This window comes from Cervus elaphus, chromosome 9 (genome assembly GCF_910594005.1).
Source record: "Cervus elaphus chromosome 9, mCerEla1.1, whole genome shotgun sequence".
NCBI classification, from domain to species: Eukaryota; Metazoa; Chordata; class Mammalia; order Artiodactyla; family Cervidae; genus Cervus; species Cervus elaphus.
Window position 1 is genome coordinate 44,761,151 of NC_057823.1, and position 19,160 is coordinate 44,780,310.

Consider the following 19,160-nt stretch of genomic DNA (forward strand, 5'->3'; position numbering starts at 1 on the left):
CTCCCTGCATGTGGGAACGCTGAAGCTTAAAGAATAACTAGAAGTCCTCAAAAGAAGCGGAGAAAAGTACTTGTTGGAGGACCGCACTGGCAAAGAAACAGAAGGGTACTTGATAAGCGAAACTGTATGTCCTCTTTTAGGGTGGCTGGGGGTTAGGTGGCGGGGGCGGTGGCGGTGGGGAGCGAGACAAGAGGCTGGAAATGATACCGGCAGATGAGGGGCTGTAGATGCCAGAGGTTTCAGCCTTCTGGAACTGGGGACCTTTGCAAGAGTTTAGAGCTACAGGGCTTAGGGCTTCCCTGGTGGCTCAGACCGTAAAGAATCTGCCTGCAATGCAGGAGACCTGGGTTCAGTCCCTGAGTCGGTAAGATCCCCTGGAGAAGGGAATGGCAACCCACTCTAGTATTCTAGCCTGGATAATCATATGGACAGAGGAGCCTGACGGACTACAATCCACGGGGTCGCAGAGTCGAACACGCCTGAGTGACTAACACTTTCAGAGCTATAGAAGATGCGGAGTGAGAAAGCGCCCTCTGGTGGTAACGAAATGTAGCCGGCTGGGACAGGGAACTGGGGACCATAGTCATTCGCTCTACGAACGCGTACACGCGACTAAGAGCCGCGAAAGCGCAGAGGAGACCCCTAACCCAGCCTGGTAGTGAGAGGGAACCTTTCCGCACGAGGAGAGCTACAAACTCACACGGAGATTGGGTTAGGCTGAAGGCCAAGCTGAGCACAAAGCCTCCGAGTTTAAAATCAAAAAAGCCGGCGAGAGCGGAGCTTAGTCCCGACGTGGGGGTGGAGCCACCCGCCCCAGCTTGGCAGGGCTTCCCTGGTAACCAAGGAGATCTGTTGCTAGGGGACCGGGCTAAGAAAGGACTCTCCCATTACCAAGATGGCAAGCAATCGGCTTCATACCTGAAACCAAGCCCTTCCTGGGGTCCATTTTGGAGTCTGGCAAAATTTAAGCTCCGCGTCTAAGCCAGGAAAGTCAAGCAGCACACATAAAGAGGAAACCTGGATAAAGTGCCTATTAGAATCTAGAGAAAAGGGTGGCCTGCCCTGGTCATTTCGTAAGTCTCTCTCAGAGAGATTCTGGTGCCCTCTGCCCTTAACCAAGATGGCCGCTCTGAAGCGGCAGCGCACTGTGAGATATGGCAGCGCTTCCGGTCCCTCTGCCCTCAGCGAAGATGGCGGCAGTGGAGAAACGGCGGCAGGTGGTGGCACAGGCAACTAGTTTCACAGACAGCGGCCGGCCGGGGGTGTCCCGAGCGGCGGCGACGACCGAGAGTGAAGAGGACTTCCTGCGACAGGTCGGCGTGACGGAGATGCTACGCGCGGCCCTGCTAAAGGTGTTGGAGGCGCGACCGGAGGAGCCCATCGCCTTTCTGGCGCACTACTTCGAGAACATGGGCCTGCGGTCTCCTGTAAACGGTGGCGCCGGGGAGCCTCCGGGCCAGCTCCTGCTGCAGCAGCAGCGCCTGGGCCGCGCACTGTGGCATCTTCGCCTGGCTCACCACTCCCAGAGGTGCGGGGCTGGGCCGGGCCTGGACGGGTAGGGGCCGCAGCCGGACATCAACTCCCAGCGGGCTCCGCGCGGCTCCCACCCTCGGCGCCGGTGCACGAGCGCGGGGCGTACTGGGAACTGTAGACGGCTGCGTCTGGCGCAGGAGGGGCGCGGACCGCGCGGGGCTCCAGAGCCCCGGCGGGGCCACCCAGCTGAGTGCCGGCGCTGGTACTTCTGGTCGACTTGGTATTTGGTGATGCCTCTTTGCAGATGCCGAGTTTCCCCCTGCACCCCACCCCACTTTTGAAAATCATGGAGCCCACACAGGACTTGGTCCCTCCTAGCTCCCGCGTTCCCAGCGTGGAGAACCCTGCCCATTCAATCAGAAAATGAGTATTTACAGGGCTGGGTCGTGGAGACGGGGAGCAAACGAGTCATTCGAGGCCCCTACTCTACGGGGAGGTCCCCTGCGGGCAGGAGGGGCGTCCAGGAAGGGGCCCGCATGATACACAGGGAAGGGTATTGCGGGCACGAGGTACCGGGTGCGCTGGTCTGGAGGCTGCGGTGCTGTAGTGTGGGACAAATGGGGAAGGGGAAGAGCTGAAACATGGGGCGGTGGAGGGAATGGCGCCTCCCCCCATCCCACCCCCCTCACAGCTCTGAGTTGGGGGAAGGGTGAGTGAATGGACCGGGTCAGGTGGATGGGGAGAAGCCGTCTGACTCGCAGCATCAACCAGACAGGGTGGCCGCTGGACGTGGGTGAGCTGGGACTCAGATGTTGAAGGGGTCCCCAGAGAACTCAGGAAAGGGAGGGAAGCCAAGCAAGGGAGCGTTTCAGCCTGAACCCAGCACCCACCTGCCTGGGAGCACCCTCCTGAGTCAAGGAGCAGAGAGGCCAGGAGGAGCCGGATGTGGCGAGCCAGCGGGGTGTCTGAAGTGATAGCCAGAAAAGGGAGTACCTGGAGATGGGGGCCTGGTGAGGGTGGTGGGTAGGGGGTAGGGGTGACTGGCAGGCATGCATGGGTTCTGCTGGGGCCCAGGAGGCTGGGGGTTGTACAGGAGCAGCCCCATGTGGTCTGTGAGAGGGAAGGTCACTGGTCAGTCGGGTGCTGGGAAAACCTTGCAGCTGGAAGGTGGACACTCACGTCTGCAGCTGAGACATGTAACAGGGGCAGGAGGTTGTCATGGGGAGAGGGGCATTATGGAGGCCTCAGGGGAGCTGAGAAGAGCCCAGGACCCGACTCTGAGGAGCCCCAGCCTCAGCGCACCCACAGGAAAGTGTGAGAAGGCAGAATAGACATGAAGGAGGAAAGCAGAAGACAGGGGCACCCAGGACACATTCCAAGGAGAACAATCAGCAGCAGGGCTGTCAGGTCCTTGTCCAGGTCAAGCACTGCACAAGCCACTCAGCCCCTAGACGTCACAGACCAGGACCTTTACATGAAGGCTTTTTGCAGTGCTTTTCCTAATCCACACAGATACCTGTGAGCTGCTGGCCACTCCATGTCCAGTGGCCCTCGAGGTGAGAGCATGTGAGACATGTAGGATTTAGAACCCAGGGGCTGCTTGAGTGTCCTGGGGCTGCTGTAAGCAATTTACCACAACCTCGTGACTCAAAGCAGCAGAAATGTATTCTCCCACAGCCTGGGGGCCAAAGCCAGAAATCCAGGGGCTACAGGGCTGTGCTCCCTGATCCCCTGAAGTTGTTGGGGGAGGTCCTTAAGGCCTCTTTCCCTTCAGGGCATTGTGAACATCCTTGGCCAGCCAAGTCCCCCACCCTCGGTGTCTGTCTCTAACGGATAGTTGGTGTTGGGTTTAAGGCTCATCTCATCTCCAAATCCTGAACTGATTACATCCACAAAGACCCTACTTCCAGACAAGGCCACACCCACAGGTTCTGGGCAGACCTGCACTGCGCACGTCGGGGTGAGGGGATGAGGGGATGACACCCTGTCCACCATGCCGCAGGGCTGCTGGAGCTGTCGGCGGGAGGCTCCAAGGGAAAGGAGTGGGCAGGGTGAACGACCAGGGCTAGTGGTGCACCTGGTCTCCCTGATCTCAGAGGTGGCTTCCCAGGCGAAAGCCCGGTCACCTCAGCTGCCAGGTCAGAAGCAGAAGCCAAACCAGGCGGGTCCCGGGCGTGGGTCTGCCTGAGGCCAGGCAGCCCCAGTGCTGTGATGGCTGGGGTTTCCTGAGGCTGCTCTTGAAAGTGACCTCAGCACGAAAGATTTGGGGTGAACTCAACCTAAATCCCCTCTGCTGAGGTGGGGAAATGACACGTGTTGGTAGACAGTGGAGCCAGCAGCCCACCAGCCCCCAGAGCACACACAGCTGATGCTGTAGGGCAGCCACGCCACATGCTGAGAGTAGCAGCAAGAGTGCCAGCCCCTGCAGGCCCTGTCGCCCCAGAAAACACGCAGAAGCACCACAGTGTCCTCGGCTCACAGCATCCTCTGTGGGGGTGTCCTGGGTACCATGAGGGCATGGGGCAGCCTCCCTGCTCCCCACCCACCGAATGCCAAGAGCCCTCCCCCATGACAAGCACAGATGTCCCAGACATCACCCCGTGTCCCCTGGGGGCAGAATCTCCCCAGATGAGACACGCTGAGATAAAGGAGTCCACAAACCCCCAGGAGACCCTGCATTCCATGACCATGTGACCTCTGAAGTCCTGAGATGTACACATTCCACACACACCTGAGTCAGTGGGGGAGAGGGGACTTACAGATGCTGGGGGCCACCCTGGTTTACACCGCGTGACTCAGAGGGGCAAGTATGAAGGCAAAGGCTGTGAGCAAGGAGAGGACCCCATCTCTTCAAACACTGAACCAGAGCCCCTTCCCCCTCGGCTCTCTGACATTGTGTGGGTGCGGGAGGTCACTCTCTAGGGGGTCCTGCAGGTGTTGAGCAGCTTCCTGGGCCTCCACCCACCCAATGGTGACAAACAAAACTGCCCCCAGACATCATCACTAGTGTCCCCTGGGGGCAGAGTCACCCCATTGAGAGCCCCCTGTCTACAGCATGTCTCTGCGACACGACCCATAAATTGGTTCTTTTTAGCAAGTGCCCAATGTGCTCTGTAAACTCCTCTCTGTGGGAGCTGGCACAAGGGGAGCCTGAGGACCAGAGCGGCAGACCGCACAGGTGCCCCTTCTCAACTGGAGCCCCCAGCAGAACGGCCTCGGGGTGGGGTGTGGCCTTCCTCCGTCTTCTCCCCTGATGATCTCATCTCCCTGGGCCACCACTGCCTGCTATGCATCTTCCTGCCCACAAGGCTGGGAGCCCATGGTAAACAGCACCTGGACAAGGCTGCATGGCAGCTAGTGACAGTGAGTGACAAGAACACGTGGGACCCCAGCCTCACACCAGGCACAAAAACTAATCTCTGTCCTCCCAAGAATTCTGAGACACAGGCTAGAACCCTTATTCTCCAGATGAGGAAAACAGCACAGTGGTTAGAATCGGCACAGGTCTAGGCCGGCCAGGAACTGCACTGACCAACTCCAGGGTGAGTGAGTCAGTTAGAACAACTGGCTGGTTGACCAGGTTCCTGGGGGAGACTTCAGGCAGAGCTTAGTGGTTGATGGATGAGCTGTCAGGCCACAGGGACAGGCACCTGAAACCTCAGTGGCCTCACGGCTGCTGCAGAATCAACAGGGCACTGCTCACCCAGGGTTGCAGGAGTGGACCCTCCATAGGAAGTGGGCCACACCCTCGTGGGGTGGGATACCCTGCCACCAAGATGCCCCTGAGAGCCCCCTGTATTCACAACCTCAGGCAGCTGCCTCTCACATCAAACCAGACCAGCCCGCATCACCACCTTGCCTGTCACCCACTCAGGGGGCGAGCACCGTAACCTGAGCGTGCTGACGCTGCCCCTGGGGAGGGGCTTCCACAGCGAGCCTTCAGAGGAGGGGGCCCCACCAGGGTCCTGGCTGCAGACCGAGCTGGGACCACCCAGCCAAGCCGCTCCCAGTTCTGACTCAGTCTGCGACATGATCTAGGTGTGGGCTTAACTGCTACGCAGCCACCAAGCTGGCCCCAGCATCATCACCACCAGGCTTGCTCCCAGCAGAGACCCTTGTCCCGGGGAAAGGAGCTGACAACAGAAGCTCCCACAAGGGGTTGTTTTGAGGCGGCAGCAGCTAACGCAATGCCAGTTGTGCAAAGGGAGGGCCTGGCACCCTCACACTTGACAGGGTGCTCTCACTAACTCTAAAGCCCCAGCACATTGTCCTAGAACTGAGAAGTGAATCCCAGCTGGGCAAGACCCCAGGTCCTGCCCTCTCCCCTCTGCACCGCGGCTCCTCCTCTGTAAGGGGCTTTGACCCCTGGAGCTCACTGGGTGAGCATGGCTGTCCCTGGACCCTGCCCTGCTCTGGCCCAGTGTGGACCAGGCTCCCACCCACGCTGGCCAGTACAGGTGGGTGGCATGCTGTGTCTCACAGATAAGAGTGGAGCCAGGCTCCCAGAAAGGGTGAGTGTGAGCCGTGGGCTGCCTCTTCCTCTGTGGGACCCCTGACCTGGCCATCAGCTGCCCCAAGCCTCACTTTCGCCTTTGCTTTAGAGCTGAGGCAGGGTGCCAGCTGTCAAGGGGGGGATTGGAGTGGGCACCCAGGCTGACCCAAGCCCACACACGACCACCTGGGAGGCGGCACCACCAGGGCGCGGCAGGGGGGGACCTCATGGCTTTGTGGGGCAAGCAGTAAGTAGTGTCAGCACTGGGGCCATTCCTGATGTGATCTGTGGAGGAAGGAGGCAGCGTGTCCGGGTCGATGTGGCTGCTTGCGGATAAACTTACAAAGCAGCAGCAGCAGGCTTGAGCCACACCCTGGGTTACAGGCTCTGGGCCTGCACAGGTGAAATGAGTTAACTCAGTTAAGAGGCAGGGACATGTCCTGCCCAGTGACACCTCTAAGGTGTAAAGTCCGTGGGCAGGAGCCCGTTGGCAGAGTCCGCAGCCGTTTCTCTAGCTCCTAGGCGGTGGTGTGGGCACTGTGACTGTAATGAGTGACCCGACAGATGAACTCCCAGACAGGCTCCAGAGCTGGTGATGGGAGGAAGGGAACTCAGGAGGACTCCATGAAGATAAGTATAGGAAAGGGTTAGGGGGTCGGGGAGGACACTGCCCTAGACGTGATGCTGAACACGGACGGCTGAGCACAGACTCGGCGGAGCATGTGCAGATCTCGGGGAGATCTGGGGAGGGCGTTCCAGGTCAGGGTACAGCTGGGGGGACGGACCTGAGGCAGGAGGGGCCGGGGTGTTGAGGTTGGGAGGCTGGAGCAGGCCTCTAGTGCGAGCCAACGCCCCCTCCGCCCGCAGGACGGCCTTCAACAACAACGTCGGCGTGGCCTATGAGTGCCTGAGCGCCAGCGGGCGCAAGAAGAAGCCGGGGCTGGACGGGCGCACGTATAGCGAGCTGCTGAAGCGCATCTGCCGCGACGGAGAGGCCCCCGAGGAGGTGGTGGCGCCACTGCTGCGCAAGATCCAGTGCCGGGACCACGAGGCAGTGCCGCTGGCCGTGTTCCGCGCGGGGATGCTCACCTGCTTCGTGCTGCTGGAATTCGTGGCACGCGCGGGCGCCCTCTACCGGCTGCTGGAGGACCCGGGCCTGGCCGTGGCCGACCGCCGCTTGGGCCAGGCAGTGCTGGACACGCTGGAGGGGGCCCTGCAGGCCAGCGACGACACCGCGCCCGCGCGCTACCTGGAGGCGGGCTCGCGCCTGGGGCCCGACAGCCTGGCGCTGGCTATGGACCGCGCGCTGGTGGCCCGGCGACCCAGCGCCCCCATGACCCGGGAGGAGTTCCTGGAGAAGGCCGCCGCCCTCTTCATCGCTAAGGTCAAGCCCGTGGGCTGAGCCCCGCCCTCCGCCACCGCCTCCTCCGCCTGGGCATACAGGGCCCTCAGGGCCTGCTCACCTGCTTCTGGGCGGAGCACTTCTGGAGGCCAGGACTGGGGTGTCCCTGCATGCCAGCTTCCCACCTGGAATGATGCCTCAGCCCCCTTCAGCGGGGGAGGGGGCGTGGGTCCCTCCCCGCACATTCACCAAGGTTCGCCTCTCCTGAGCAGAAATAAAGTCTGTTCCCCAGGCTGACCTGATGTGTGTGTGAGTGCCCGTGTCCAGTCACACGTCCCGGGAAACGCTCTCGGGCGCATCCCAGCCAGCCCCAGCGGGTCCCACCGCTGCCCAGAAACCAGGGTGCCCCAGCACTCGGCTTCATGGGAGCGGAGGGCACTGGGACATCCAGTGAGATGCCTTGGACTCACAGCCCCAAGATCTGGGAGGCACGGGCTGCCCCAGCCGTCCCTCCCCTGAGCACCCTGCCAGAGCAGGTCCTCTCTGGTCCTCAGTTTACCCCAGCCGCCAAGGGAAGAGGTCAGCTGGGCCGGTAATCATGATAGTGATGACGGAAATGGCCAACAAGTCCAAGGCCTGCAGTGTCTTGCCTCACCACTGTCCTATGCAGAAGGTAAACCACTGCCCACATCTGGCAGATGGTGAAACCCAAGCCCAGAGGAGCAGAGGTCACACCACCAGCAAGGGGCCAGCAGGGCCCTAAGCCCCAGTCACCCACACCACCTCCACCACCACAGGGTGGGGGGAAGGGGCGGGGAACCCATCCAGGATCCAGGCACACGAGACAGTCACCAAGCACCTGGGTGTCCCCCTCCCACCAGCGGGATCACTTCCTGGAGAAGGCCAGGAAGAAGCGGGATCACTCTGCAGGAAGCACACTGCTAGCCCAGACCAGGTGCAGGCAGGTCCAGCCTCAGCTTCCTCCTCTGTTAAATGGGACCCAGGCCACCCCTGTTCTGACTGAGGGAGACCACACAAGGATGGAATCTAAAGCCCTTTTCCAGCTACCTTTGGCAGGAGCCAGCTTGCCTCCTCCGGTTTCCCAGCACCTGCCCTTGGGCGGTAACTGATAAACCAGTAACAGCCTCAGCTTCCTTTCTTTTCCCCCTGGCTCTTCCAGAATCTCCCAACCCCCCTCCAAGGGCAGGAAAGAGATGGAAACTGAGCCCCCCCCCCCCCCCCCGCCCTTGGTGGCTTTTGTGACAGTACTTGGCTCTGTGTACCTATCGTCATGAAAGGCGACAGGTACTCCTGCGGGTGCTGGCATGGCATGCAGCGACCATGCTGTGAGGAGGCCCAAGCCACCTGGAGGTACCTGACTGGCAGCTCCTGCTTTGGGGTAAATATGAATGAGTGTTATTGTTTCAAGCCTTGAAGTTGTGGGGTCATTTGTTCCATAACCAGAAGGTTCATGCAGGGGCTCCAGTCAGTAAGCATTAGCTGTTCCAGTGCAGGGCCTACTCTTGAGCCCTGGCAGCTGCCAGTAACCTCTGTGGTCCCCCGGGGCGGCCTCTCCCTCCAGCTATCAGAAACAGGGCTGGACAGTACATAGAAGCCATCACTGGTGCCACCAGATCCTCTTCCCAGCTAAGGAGGCTCACAGCTGCCCCACTGCAGAGGAGCCACGTGGCCCAGGAGGCCCCATCACCCACTCTGGGACAGGAGTGGCCAGTGACCACCAGGGGATGACCAGTGGGGGACCGCTGGGGGCGTGGCCAGTGAAGGACTGGCCAGAGGTCTAAGCTGGCCTGCTTGCCTCAAGGGAAGCTACCTCAGGGGACAGCTCACACTTCAGGGCCAACCCCCGACTCCCCCCGCCCCGCCTGGGTCGGGCTGAGGCCGACCCTGGGTCGGGCTGTGACCAGCTGGGGTCACATCTCCTGTCCCGTCCACCTTCCCTATTGCCTCCCCTGAGTCAGCATCATGCCTGGTCTTGGGTCCAGAAGTCCTGGCTTGATCTTTACAGGCATGACCTGGGGAAGCTGAGCCATCCTGTTTACCTGGCCTCATGGCAGCGTGGGCGCGAGCCTCCCTGCCTTCCACACTCCACAGGCCCCAGAAGTCTCCTCCTCTCCCCCAGCTTCCCAGGGGAGGGCAGGTGTCCTTGTGCTCTGCTAGGGGCCTCTCCTCTCCCCATGCTTCCTCCTCACTTGGCATCTCACCGGGGCCGCAGCTTGAATTACTGCCTGGTCACCAAGGAGTCTCAAATTCACGTCTGGAGCCCAGCTCTGCTCTGCTCCAGCCCTGGAGGGCAAACCACCTGCTGGGCATCTCCTCAGGGACATCCCAAGATCATCCTGGGCCTGTCACATCCAGGATGGAGCCTCCGGACAGCCTCCCTGATCCTGGGGCTCCTCTGGAGTTTGTGGTCTCTGAGGAAGCCTCCCTGCCCAGGACTGGGGCTTGACCTGGGTGCCTTCCCTGTCCTGTTAGTGGGCCCTTCTCTGCATCCTGTTGGTTGCACATTATAGCTTCATCCTGACTGTTCCTCCCCACACTGGTTCAGCCCACATCCCCACCAGCCCAGGAGTGCTCCACGCACCCCGGCCTCAGTGATTGGTTCAGGAACAGCATGTGACTCCCAGCTGGCCAATGAGACACACAGCCCTGGGACTTTTCCTGGAGCTGCTGTGCTGAGAAGACCTGGGCCTAGATCCTGGAGCCATCTGGTCACCACATGCCCTGTGAAAACAAAGTGAGCACTCAGGAAGGCTGGGCAGGGATGCTCCTCAGCGTCTATCCTTGCCTCTGTCCCCTCACTGGGCCATGCACACTGGTCTCCAGCTGGTCTGGCTTGTCCCTGCTTCAGGCCTTTGCGCATACTATTCCTTTTTCTGTGACACTATTCCTCCAGACCCTCGTGGCTCACTCCTTTCTGGTCTCTGCTCAAATGCCACTTCCGGAGAGGCGCCTCCCCCAATCCCCATCTAAAATAACCTGTCTGCTCCACTCCCATTGCTAATGCTTCACTATGCTCTATATTCCTTCATAACAATTACTGCTACCAGAAGTTGCTTAACAAGTTGCTTCTATCCTTTCTTCTTGTCTCCCCAAAAGCAGGGGTTTTTATAAATTTTATTCACTGCTGTACCTGAATATGTCTATGGAAGGCCATGAATTAATTAATCACTTTTCCAGAGGAAGAGTCTACACTCACAGAAGCCAGGGTATTCATTTCCTGTGGCTGCAGTAACAAACCACTTGAAAAACAAAACAAAACCCCAGAAAAACCCCACAACAACACAAGTTCATTATCTCACAGTTCTGGAAGGTTTAGCACTTGAGGACCATTTCCAAGTTTATGGCAGAACCTAGATTTGAATTCAGGGCTCTTCTATAGCATGTGATGGAAGGCTCAACTCAAACTGGCTTAACAAAAAAAGAAATAATTTAATTACTTGCATTACTGCAGGGGGAGGTCAGGCATGGCTGGATCCAGAGCACAAACAGGCTCAGCAGCACGTTCCCACCAGGCAGTTCAGCTTTCCTGAGGGCCAACTTTTTTCACAGGCCTCGTGGTGATGAGATGGTCCTTTAGCTGCAGGCCCAAGTTCTCCCAGCTCAGTCACCCCAGCATCGTGTCCCCAGAAAAAGACCAAGTCACATGCTGTCCCCAAATGAACCACTGCAGCCAGGGGCCCTAGGACATTGGTTGGATGACCCAGCTCTGCAGCCAGGGCTAGGGGTCAGTCCAATTCAAAGCTTGCAGGCTAAAAATGGGTACCTCCACAGGAAAATGGAGGTGCTATGGCTGGAAAACAGGCAAGTAGAAACCCCAGGTGGCTACCACCCCAGGATGTTTCAGAGTCCAAGGTGTGGGCTTTCCTGGAGGGACACAGCCTCATGTGGGGGGCACTGGCTGGAGGGCCGATAAACCTAGCACCTCCCTTTACATTTTCTAGCTGAGCCCCCACCCATCCCAAACTCCTGTGATGTGGGGTGTACGTTGGCAAACTCCTCTGGAAGAATCATAATTCATTCTAATTACTACTAATCAACAAACTGCCCCATGCCAACGCTATGATGTTGATGCTATGGGCAGAGAAGGAAGAACAGAGAGCACTTAGAATACTAGACAAAGCAGGGTGTGCAGCCCACTTTATAGATGAGGGTCCCCTCCAGATCCCACAAGGTGCAGGGCACAGCCCTCTGTACTGATGAAGCTGCTACTCTGCCCAGGGGTTCTCAGAGTCCTCCATTCGTTCCACAGGTGACATTTTGTTTTCCTCCTCCGGACGGGTCTACCTGACTGTCCTCAATGGTGACCAGCCCAGGGCCAGATGTCAGGGCACCTGGGGGAAGGAACAGGCTCTGCCCCGCGCCAGGTGTTGGCGCAGCTGTTGGCAGCCCGGGTCCCCCGCCACGAGGCCACCACTGGCCACGGGCGCCAAGCCCACCTTCATGGTGAGCTGTCACCTGCGGACGTGCAGGGATGGAGGCAGACTCTACCCCTACTTTCCCATCCAGATCTGCGTGGGCGTCCGGGCCCAGGGAGCAGGGCTCTGGTCAGGGGTTCGGGTGGGACGGGTGCCGAGTCAAGGCTGCAGAAGGTGCGCCGAGTGGGGAGAGGGCTGCGAGCGACAGAACCCTCCCGGCTCGAGCGTCCGGAGCGGCCGGACCGGGTCCCGGGTGGGGAAACTGAGGCTCGCGCCGGCACCGCCCCGGCCCCGCCCCGCGCCGGGACGTCACAAAAAGGCCCCCAAACCGCGGCGGGCCCGGCAGCGCGCCGCAGCGCTGCCCTGCCCGCGGCCCCACGCACAGGCGTCCGGGGAGCTAGTCCGAGCCGGGGCGGCGGCGGCCTTCCAGGGGGTCGGAAGCGCCAAAGCGCCTGCGCGCGCGGCCCCCGGCTCCCGGCGGCGCGCTCGGCGGCCGGGGGAGGGGTCGCTTCCCGGCGTGCCCCGCGGGCGGGCGCGCAGGCGCGATCGGGGCGGGCGCCGCGCAAGCGCACTTGGCGGGGGCGGGGCGCGGCAGCGGAGGCGAGCGCCAGGCGGCGGCGCAGAGCGAGTGGAGCGCCCGGGGTCTCCGGGCGCCGGCGGCGGCGGCGGCGGCGCAGAGGAGGAAGGCGGCCCCGGCCCGTCCCGCGGCCCCGCGGCCCCGCGGCCCCACGCGCCCCCGGCCCCGGGCCCGTCCGCCGCCGCCATGGCCCGGCCGCTGGTGCCCAGCTCACAGAAGGCGTTGTTGCTGGAGCTCAAGGGGCTGCAGGAGGAGCCGGTGGAGGGCTTCCGGGTGACCCTGGTGGACGAGGGCGACCTGTACAACTGGGAGGTGGCCATCTTCGGACCCCCCAACACCTACTACGAGGGCGGCTACTTCAAGGTGAGCGGCGGGGTGGGAGGGGCGGCGACCCCTTCTCCAGCTCCTCGGGGCCCCTCCCAATCTCTGTCCCCTCCCCACTCCGCTGGCAGGGCCCACTCCCACTGTCCCTGCTCCTCGTGGGGTCCCTTTCTTCCCCCTTCTTCTCGCGGGGCCCCCTGCCCTTGCTCCTCTGCCTGGTCGCCCCTGACGTGCTGAGGGCCCTCAGTCACCCCCTCTTCCCCTCCGGCCCCAAGAGTCCCTGAGAAAGCACCAGGTCCCCTAAGGCCACTTCAAGCCTCCGGTGGGGAGACCTGGGACCCTCCTGTCTCTTTGGGTGCGTGGCCCTTGCTTCCCCCAGGCCCTGGTGCCCGCCCCTTTCTCCTGCCTGTATTTGCTGCCCAGAGCAGACAAAGAGGCCTCCCCAGGACTGGCCAACACTGTTGTGAAGAGCCCTGGCCTTGGGAAGGGGAAGAGAGGCCCGCCGCCTGGGGGCTGGCTCGGCCACTTGCTCGGGTTCCAACAAAGGCCTGGATGGGCTTAGCAGCCAGAATCGGCTTGGAAAGCGGCCACCTTGGCCAGTAGCAGTGGGCCAGGTCCTCTGGGCTTCATCATGATCTTTACATAACCTGTTCTGTCCGATGTTGGCTCCCACATTTTGCCCTGTTCCTGGGAGCCACACTGCAGAACCCACACAGGCCTGGCCTCAGAAGCTCTGGCTCCTCTGCGGTCTAGCTGGAGTTTCTCCGGTCCTGCTGATCAGGCAGCTTCTTGGGCCTGAATTGCCTGCTCTGGGCCGCTTCTAGGCCCTCTGTGGTGATTGAGTTCTAGTGACTTCCCTGGTTGCTCAGATGGTAAACCGTCTGCCTACAATGCGGAAGATCTGGGTTCGATCCCTGGGTCGGGAAGATCCCCTGGAGAAGGAAATGGCAACCCACTCCAGTACTCTTGCCTGGAAAAAAAATCCCATGGGTGGAGGAACCGAGTTCTGAGCAGTTCCCTAGCAGCCGTTGTTGGGAGCAGTGAGGCATGGGCTGTCCCTGGGATTGACTGTGTCTCAGTCCAGTGTGGACAAGAAGTCAGACCAAAACCTGGAAAGGCTGTGAGTCCAGATGTGGCCTTGGGAGGATCAAAGGACTCCCAGATCAAAGGACTTCGCTCCTTAAGCAAGAGGGACAAGGCAGGGGGTTGCCTTGAGAGAGAGGTGGGTCCTGGACTCACAGCTGGAACACCCAGTCACTGCCTGCCAAGGTTCCAGCGGCCTGGCTGGGAGGCCTGGGCGGGAGTGGGGCAGGCTGGTGCTGCCCTGGCAAATGTCTGTGTTTACACTTTTGGCTAGCGTTTTAGCCAAGCCTGCTGTCGGCCTTAAGGGAGGAGGCTGAACTACTGGGGTGATCCCTGGTTGAGGTTCTCTGGTTGCCAGAGTTGGATGGGGGATTGAAGGTCGACAGCCCTAGGCTGAGATCTGATCTGAAGTTCATCTTCACATGGGGCCTGTGTTTGGGGCTGATCACCAAATGGTTTGACCAGCCTCCCTCCCACAAAGCCCTTTTGTCTGCTTCTGGGAGCAGCCGACTGTGAGGATAAGAGCCCTGCTCAGAGCAGGAATAGGGAGTCCTACTTAAGGCCAGGCCAGGACTCTGGCCTGAAAAGAAAGAACCTGGGTTCCTGGCTGTTGCCTACTGTTTGCAAGGGATTGTGGGTAGGGCCTTCCGGGCTGGTTTTGGTATAAGCCTGGTTTTCTAGAGAAGGATGGCCTGGAAAGGGGGCGCACCTAATCCTGTCTGCTGTAGGCTGGCCTTAAGGAAGGCAGCAAGGGACCCACGGTGGTTCTGCCACCCTTGGATCCTTCTGTCACAATGTGGTTGGGTGGGCAGTGGGGAGAGGACGTGGGTGCTAGAAGTGCCTGGGGGCCGCCATGGTTTCCCAGTGCCTCCCTCTCAGCTGCCCAGCCTCACCCGTTCCCCCTTATGAGCTTCAGGGGCCCCAGGAAGCGTGTGTTGTGCTGAGGGGTGCCCCAGAGACCAGGTCGGGGAGCCCCTCCACAGCTGCATGCTGTGCGCCCCGGGCACATTACTTTCCATCAAGCCTCAGTTGGCACAGTGGTGAAGGCACCTCTGGGACCTGGTGGGTGCTTGGGGCAGAAGAAGCCTCAGCTGGGCTCGGGCTATCACTTAGAAACCCAGCCCTGGGCTTGCGGGAGACAATGGGGTCGAGACCTGAGTTCAGGGTTGGCTCACTCCAGAACAGAGAGCCTCCCCCGTGACCCCAGCGTCCCCTATCCAGGAGGAGGAGTCTCCAAAGATAGGAGGAGAGGGAACATAGCAGAGGTGCCTCATGGGGCCCTGAGAGCCTGAAGCACCGCCAGGGTCCCTGGACTGGGGCATAAACAGGCTGAGCCGGGGGCACAGGTCTCCCCCAGGGGCCCTCTCCTGTCTTCCCGTGACCTTCCCGGCTACCTTCTGACACCCCAGGGCTGACACCTGCAGGCAGAGAGCCCGTCGCTGACTCATCTCCACCCCCAGTGCCTGCCCAGTGAACACGCATCTATTTTAGTCCTCCCCACAAGCTGGAGACTGAGGCTGGGCGCCCAGCATGGTGCTCAGGTAGCCAGCCCTGGGCTCTGGTCCCACCACAGGCCTGGAACTGATCCCCAGGGGTGCCCACACCCCTGGCAACAAGGCAGGGACCAGGGTCGGCTTGACTCAGGTAACTCCACAAACGCCCCAGGCCCGTGAGGGGCGCCAGAGGCAGGCGGGTCCCAGGTCAACCGCTGTGTGTGGCCATGGGTGGCCTGACTCGCTGAGCCCCCTGCTCTCCCCCAACCAGGCGCGCCTCAAGTTTCCCATCGACTACCCTTACTCCCCTCCCGCCTTTCGGTTCCTGACCAAGATGTGGCACCCCAACATCTATGAGGTGAGCATGCCCTCGGGCCCTGTGGGGGTAGGGGGGCTTGGGGACAGGAGCCATGTGGGTGCTGATTCTTCCCTGCCCCCCCATATCTCACAGACTGGCGACGTTTGCATCTCTATTCTCCACCCTCCAGTGGATGACCCCCAGAGCGGGGAGCTGCCCTCGGAGCGGTGGAACCCCACACAGAACGTCAGGTGAGGGCATCAGATGGGCCACCCTGGGGGTGTGGACACAGGGGCAGGTGCAACTTCCTATCCTTACACACACACAACACCCTGTCCCTGCCAGCCTTTCCCCCATCTTTTGCCACCCACTACCCCACCCACCTTTGGTAACATCCTCAGGGAATCCTGGGCTTCCCTTATGGCTCAGGTGGTAATGAATCTGCCTGCAATGTGGGAGACCTGGGTTCGATCCCTCGGTTGGGAAGATCCCCTGGAGACTGTAAAGGCTACCCACTCTAGTGTTCTGGCCTGGAGAATTCCATGGACTGTATAGCCCATGGGGTTGCAAAGACGTGGACACGACGACTTTCACTTTTCAGGGAATCCTGTCTGCCTACCCCAGGGGTCCCCCCTCCTTCCTTGAGCCCCAGAGAACACAGACCCCTTTGTCCTGGGGGCTACGCTCACCCTACCTCTTGCCCAGCACCCTTCATCCAGCCCAGGTCTGAGCATGGGTGGCCTGGGGAAACCACTCTCCAGGGGGAACACCCTGGGGAGGGACAAACCTGCTTCACCCAAGCAAAGGTGGTTCTGGCCTTGGCTGCCGACCCCACATCCTATCCCAGGAGCTAGGCATGCGGCAGAGGATGAGGGTCAGGGTCAGGGTGGGAGGCTCCAAGGCGGGCAGTGCCCTGGGCCTTGGATTCCCCCACGCCGACTCCTGCTCCTCCAGGACCATCCTCCTGAGTGTCATCTCCCTCCTCAACGAACCCAACACCTTCTCGCCAGCCAACGTGGACGCCTCTGTGATGTACAGGAAGTGGAAAGAGAGCAAAGGCAAGGACCGCGAGTACACGGACATCATCCGGTGAGCGGCCCAGGGGTCTGGGCCCTCCTTCTCCTGCCAGAAAGGCCAGGATTTTTGTCTCATGAAGCGTGTGGTCCATGTATGTACCGTCACATGTGGACATGCTGTGTGTGTTGCGGGGCGTGTGTGTGTGTGTGTGGTGTGAGGGCATGTACCTCACACAGAGATAACACACCCTGCTGTCTGCCAGGATCCAGCAGGGTCTTGCCACCTTCCTGTGTTTTGTAACTAGAAGGGCAGTGATTCCCAACCCCTACCCCGCGCTGTGTGAAGACCCTGCACACTGGGGCGTGATTGAGTGCACTTGGCCTTCGGCTTTTCCCCACTCCCCAGAGAGTGGGTTCTCCACGTGTGACCAGGCCCATGCTGTGCAAGGTGGTCTGTTTTCTCACCTCACGAAAGTGAGTGTCACGGGTGCTGCAGTTCTGAGACTTGGAATCGTTTTCTAAAGGCAGCAAAGCCAGGTGGGATCAGCGTGTTTAGGAAAGGTCAAAACACCCCCTGAGTGCCGGCCGATGCCAGCAACGCCCCTGGGCCTGCGTGCTCCACCTGGTGGTGTCGCTAAGAGCTGATCTGTGATCGCTGTTCTCACTTGTTCTCCTGGGACCTGTGACTTATGTCACGACAAACTTAACTCTTCCCTAAGTCTCTTCTGAGAAGGATTTTGGTCTGTTCTTTGTCTCTTAGAAAAGCAAGTAGGTCAGACAAGTGTTTCCATGACGACCTAGTCTCTTCCCCCGCCCCCAGCGTTTACCCTGAGAACGAGTCCTTGTTCTCACCAGCACCCACACTCACCTGCTGTGTCACTGTGCCTGGGGAGCCCTAGGGACCCATGCCTGTGGGCTGGCCTCGCGACCTCACGGTGAGAGCTCGGGAAAGCCCAGCAGCACCGTCGGAAGGTGGGACCCCAGGGGCAGCAGGTGCAGTTGGAGCCCCGGTGGGGATGCACATGCAGAAGATGTGATGCCAGTGATGGCAAGATACTCAAGTGCAGAGAGGGGAGGACTTGGGCCCCGGCCTGGCGGGAGTGTGCCGAGCATCTGGCCTGTGGCCGGCCTTGCCCTGCGGTGCCGAGCGACTCACCCGCCCACAGAGCCGGCCCAGCACCCTGGCTGCTCCCACTTCACCCAGCCTCTTCCTCGGCAGCTGGGATCTGTGTTTTTCTTCCTGATAAGCTGACACCTTCTTGGTCTTCCTGGTTCAGAGCCCACACTCCACCTCTTACTCAGCCCATGGTCACCCCATTCTGTGCACATATGTGTGCGTGTGCACCTGTGTGTGCTCAGAAACCCCTGGGGCACTCATGGGCGGTCCCGTGAGGGGTCTGGCTCCATCTGCTCTGGGACGCGCCCTGGTGCTGGTGTCACCCCTGGGTGCTCTGCACTGTCCACGGGAGTGCCCACGTGGGTCTGGGGCCACCGGCCACAGCAAGGCTGACCTGCATCTCTCCGCAGGAAGCAGGTCCTGGGGACCAAGGTGGACGCAGAGCGGGATGGCGTGAAGGTACCCACCACGCTGGCTGAGTACTGCGTGAAGACCAAGGCACCAGCGCCGGACGAGGGCTCAGACCTCTTCTATGACGACTACTACGAGGATGGCGAGGCTGAGGCCGACAGCTGCTTCGGGGACGATGAGGATGACTCAGGCACCGAAGAGTCCTGACACTACATCCCTGCGAATAAACTTACAAATTTTACCTCAGCCGCCCGACTGTCTGCTGCCGCCACTACCTCCGGGCACCGCGTGGCCCGGCGCTGTCCACCCCACCTCCGCCTCCAGGGAGGCCGCCGGGCTCGCGTCCCTGGGCCCTACGTGGGCCAGACGCTGCTCAGGGACCCTAGCCTGCCTGCCCCGCCTGGCAGCCAGAGACTCAGGGTGTCCCGGCTTGTGAGTGGACGGACTGACTCGGGGTCACCTCTTCTCTCTGCTTTGGTTTGTTTGGAATCTAAATAAAGCAACTTTATGAGAAGCCTGAGGACCAACCTCTCCTTGGCCTCAAGGTCAGTGGGACCCAGGCAAGGGCACAAGCTCTAGTGACGGGCATGTAGTCCACAGCGGGAGACTTCAGCCGCCCCTCTGAGCCTGGAAGCTCCCGGGGCCTCCTATTGGGTCATCTGATTGGGGGGAGGGGCCCCAGGGACCTGGGCTCTGGGCAGGAAGGGCCCCGGGGGCACACTTGTGGCTGAGAAGCCCTGGGGGTACTGATCCCCACTTCCTGGACAGTGTTACCCGTGCTGGTGGTGTCCAGGGCTGTGTGGCCTTTGAACCCAGTAGTCGCCGGTGCCCAGGCCGTAGGGTAAAGTTTTATTGGAACAAAGCCTCACATGCACATTTAGCTGCTTTTGAGCTGCAGTTTTAAAGCTTGAGTGATGGCAACACAGCCTCTGTCAGAAGTCAGAAACACTTCCTGGTGGTTTATAGGAGCGTCTGCAATCTGCCATAACCCTCAGGCCTGTGGGTCTAGCCCCTCTGCTCCTGGGATCCATTCACCCTGCTCCACACTTGGCTCGTGTATATTGGGGGTTCACCCTCCACCACTGAGGTGACCAGAGCCTC

General features: G+C 60.6%; 2 protein-coding genes across 2 annotated transcripts; both read left to right on the plus strand.

The window, feature by feature from the left end:
* Positions 1-1,159: 1,159 nt before the first annotated feature.
* On the plus strand, positions 1,160-7,604 carry TPGS1 (tubulin polyglutamylase complex subunit 1). Its single transcript, XM_043912561.1, has 2 exons — positions 1,160-1,528; positions 6,833-7,604. The coding sequence occupies exons 1-2, from the start codon at positions 1,191-1,193 to the stop codon at positions 7,365-7,367; spliced, it is 873 nt and encodes a 290-aa protein (XP_043768496.1). The 5' UTR covers positions 1,160-1,190; the 3' UTR covers positions 7,368-7,604.
* Positions 7,605-12,336: 4,732 nt separating this feature from the next.
* CDC34 (cell division cycle 34, ubiqiutin conjugating enzyme) lies at positions 12,337-18,573 on the plus strand. Its single transcript, XM_043912575.1, has 5 exons — positions 12,337-12,683; positions 15,489-15,575; positions 15,669-15,766; positions 16,470-16,604; positions 18,059-18,573. The coding sequence occupies exons 1-5, from the start codon at positions 12,507-12,509 to the stop codon at positions 18,264-18,266; spliced, it is 705 nt and encodes a 234-aa protein (XP_043768510.1). The 5' UTR covers positions 12,337-12,506; the 3' UTR covers positions 18,267-18,573.
* The last annotated feature ends 587 nt before the right edge of the window (positions 18,574-19,160 follow it).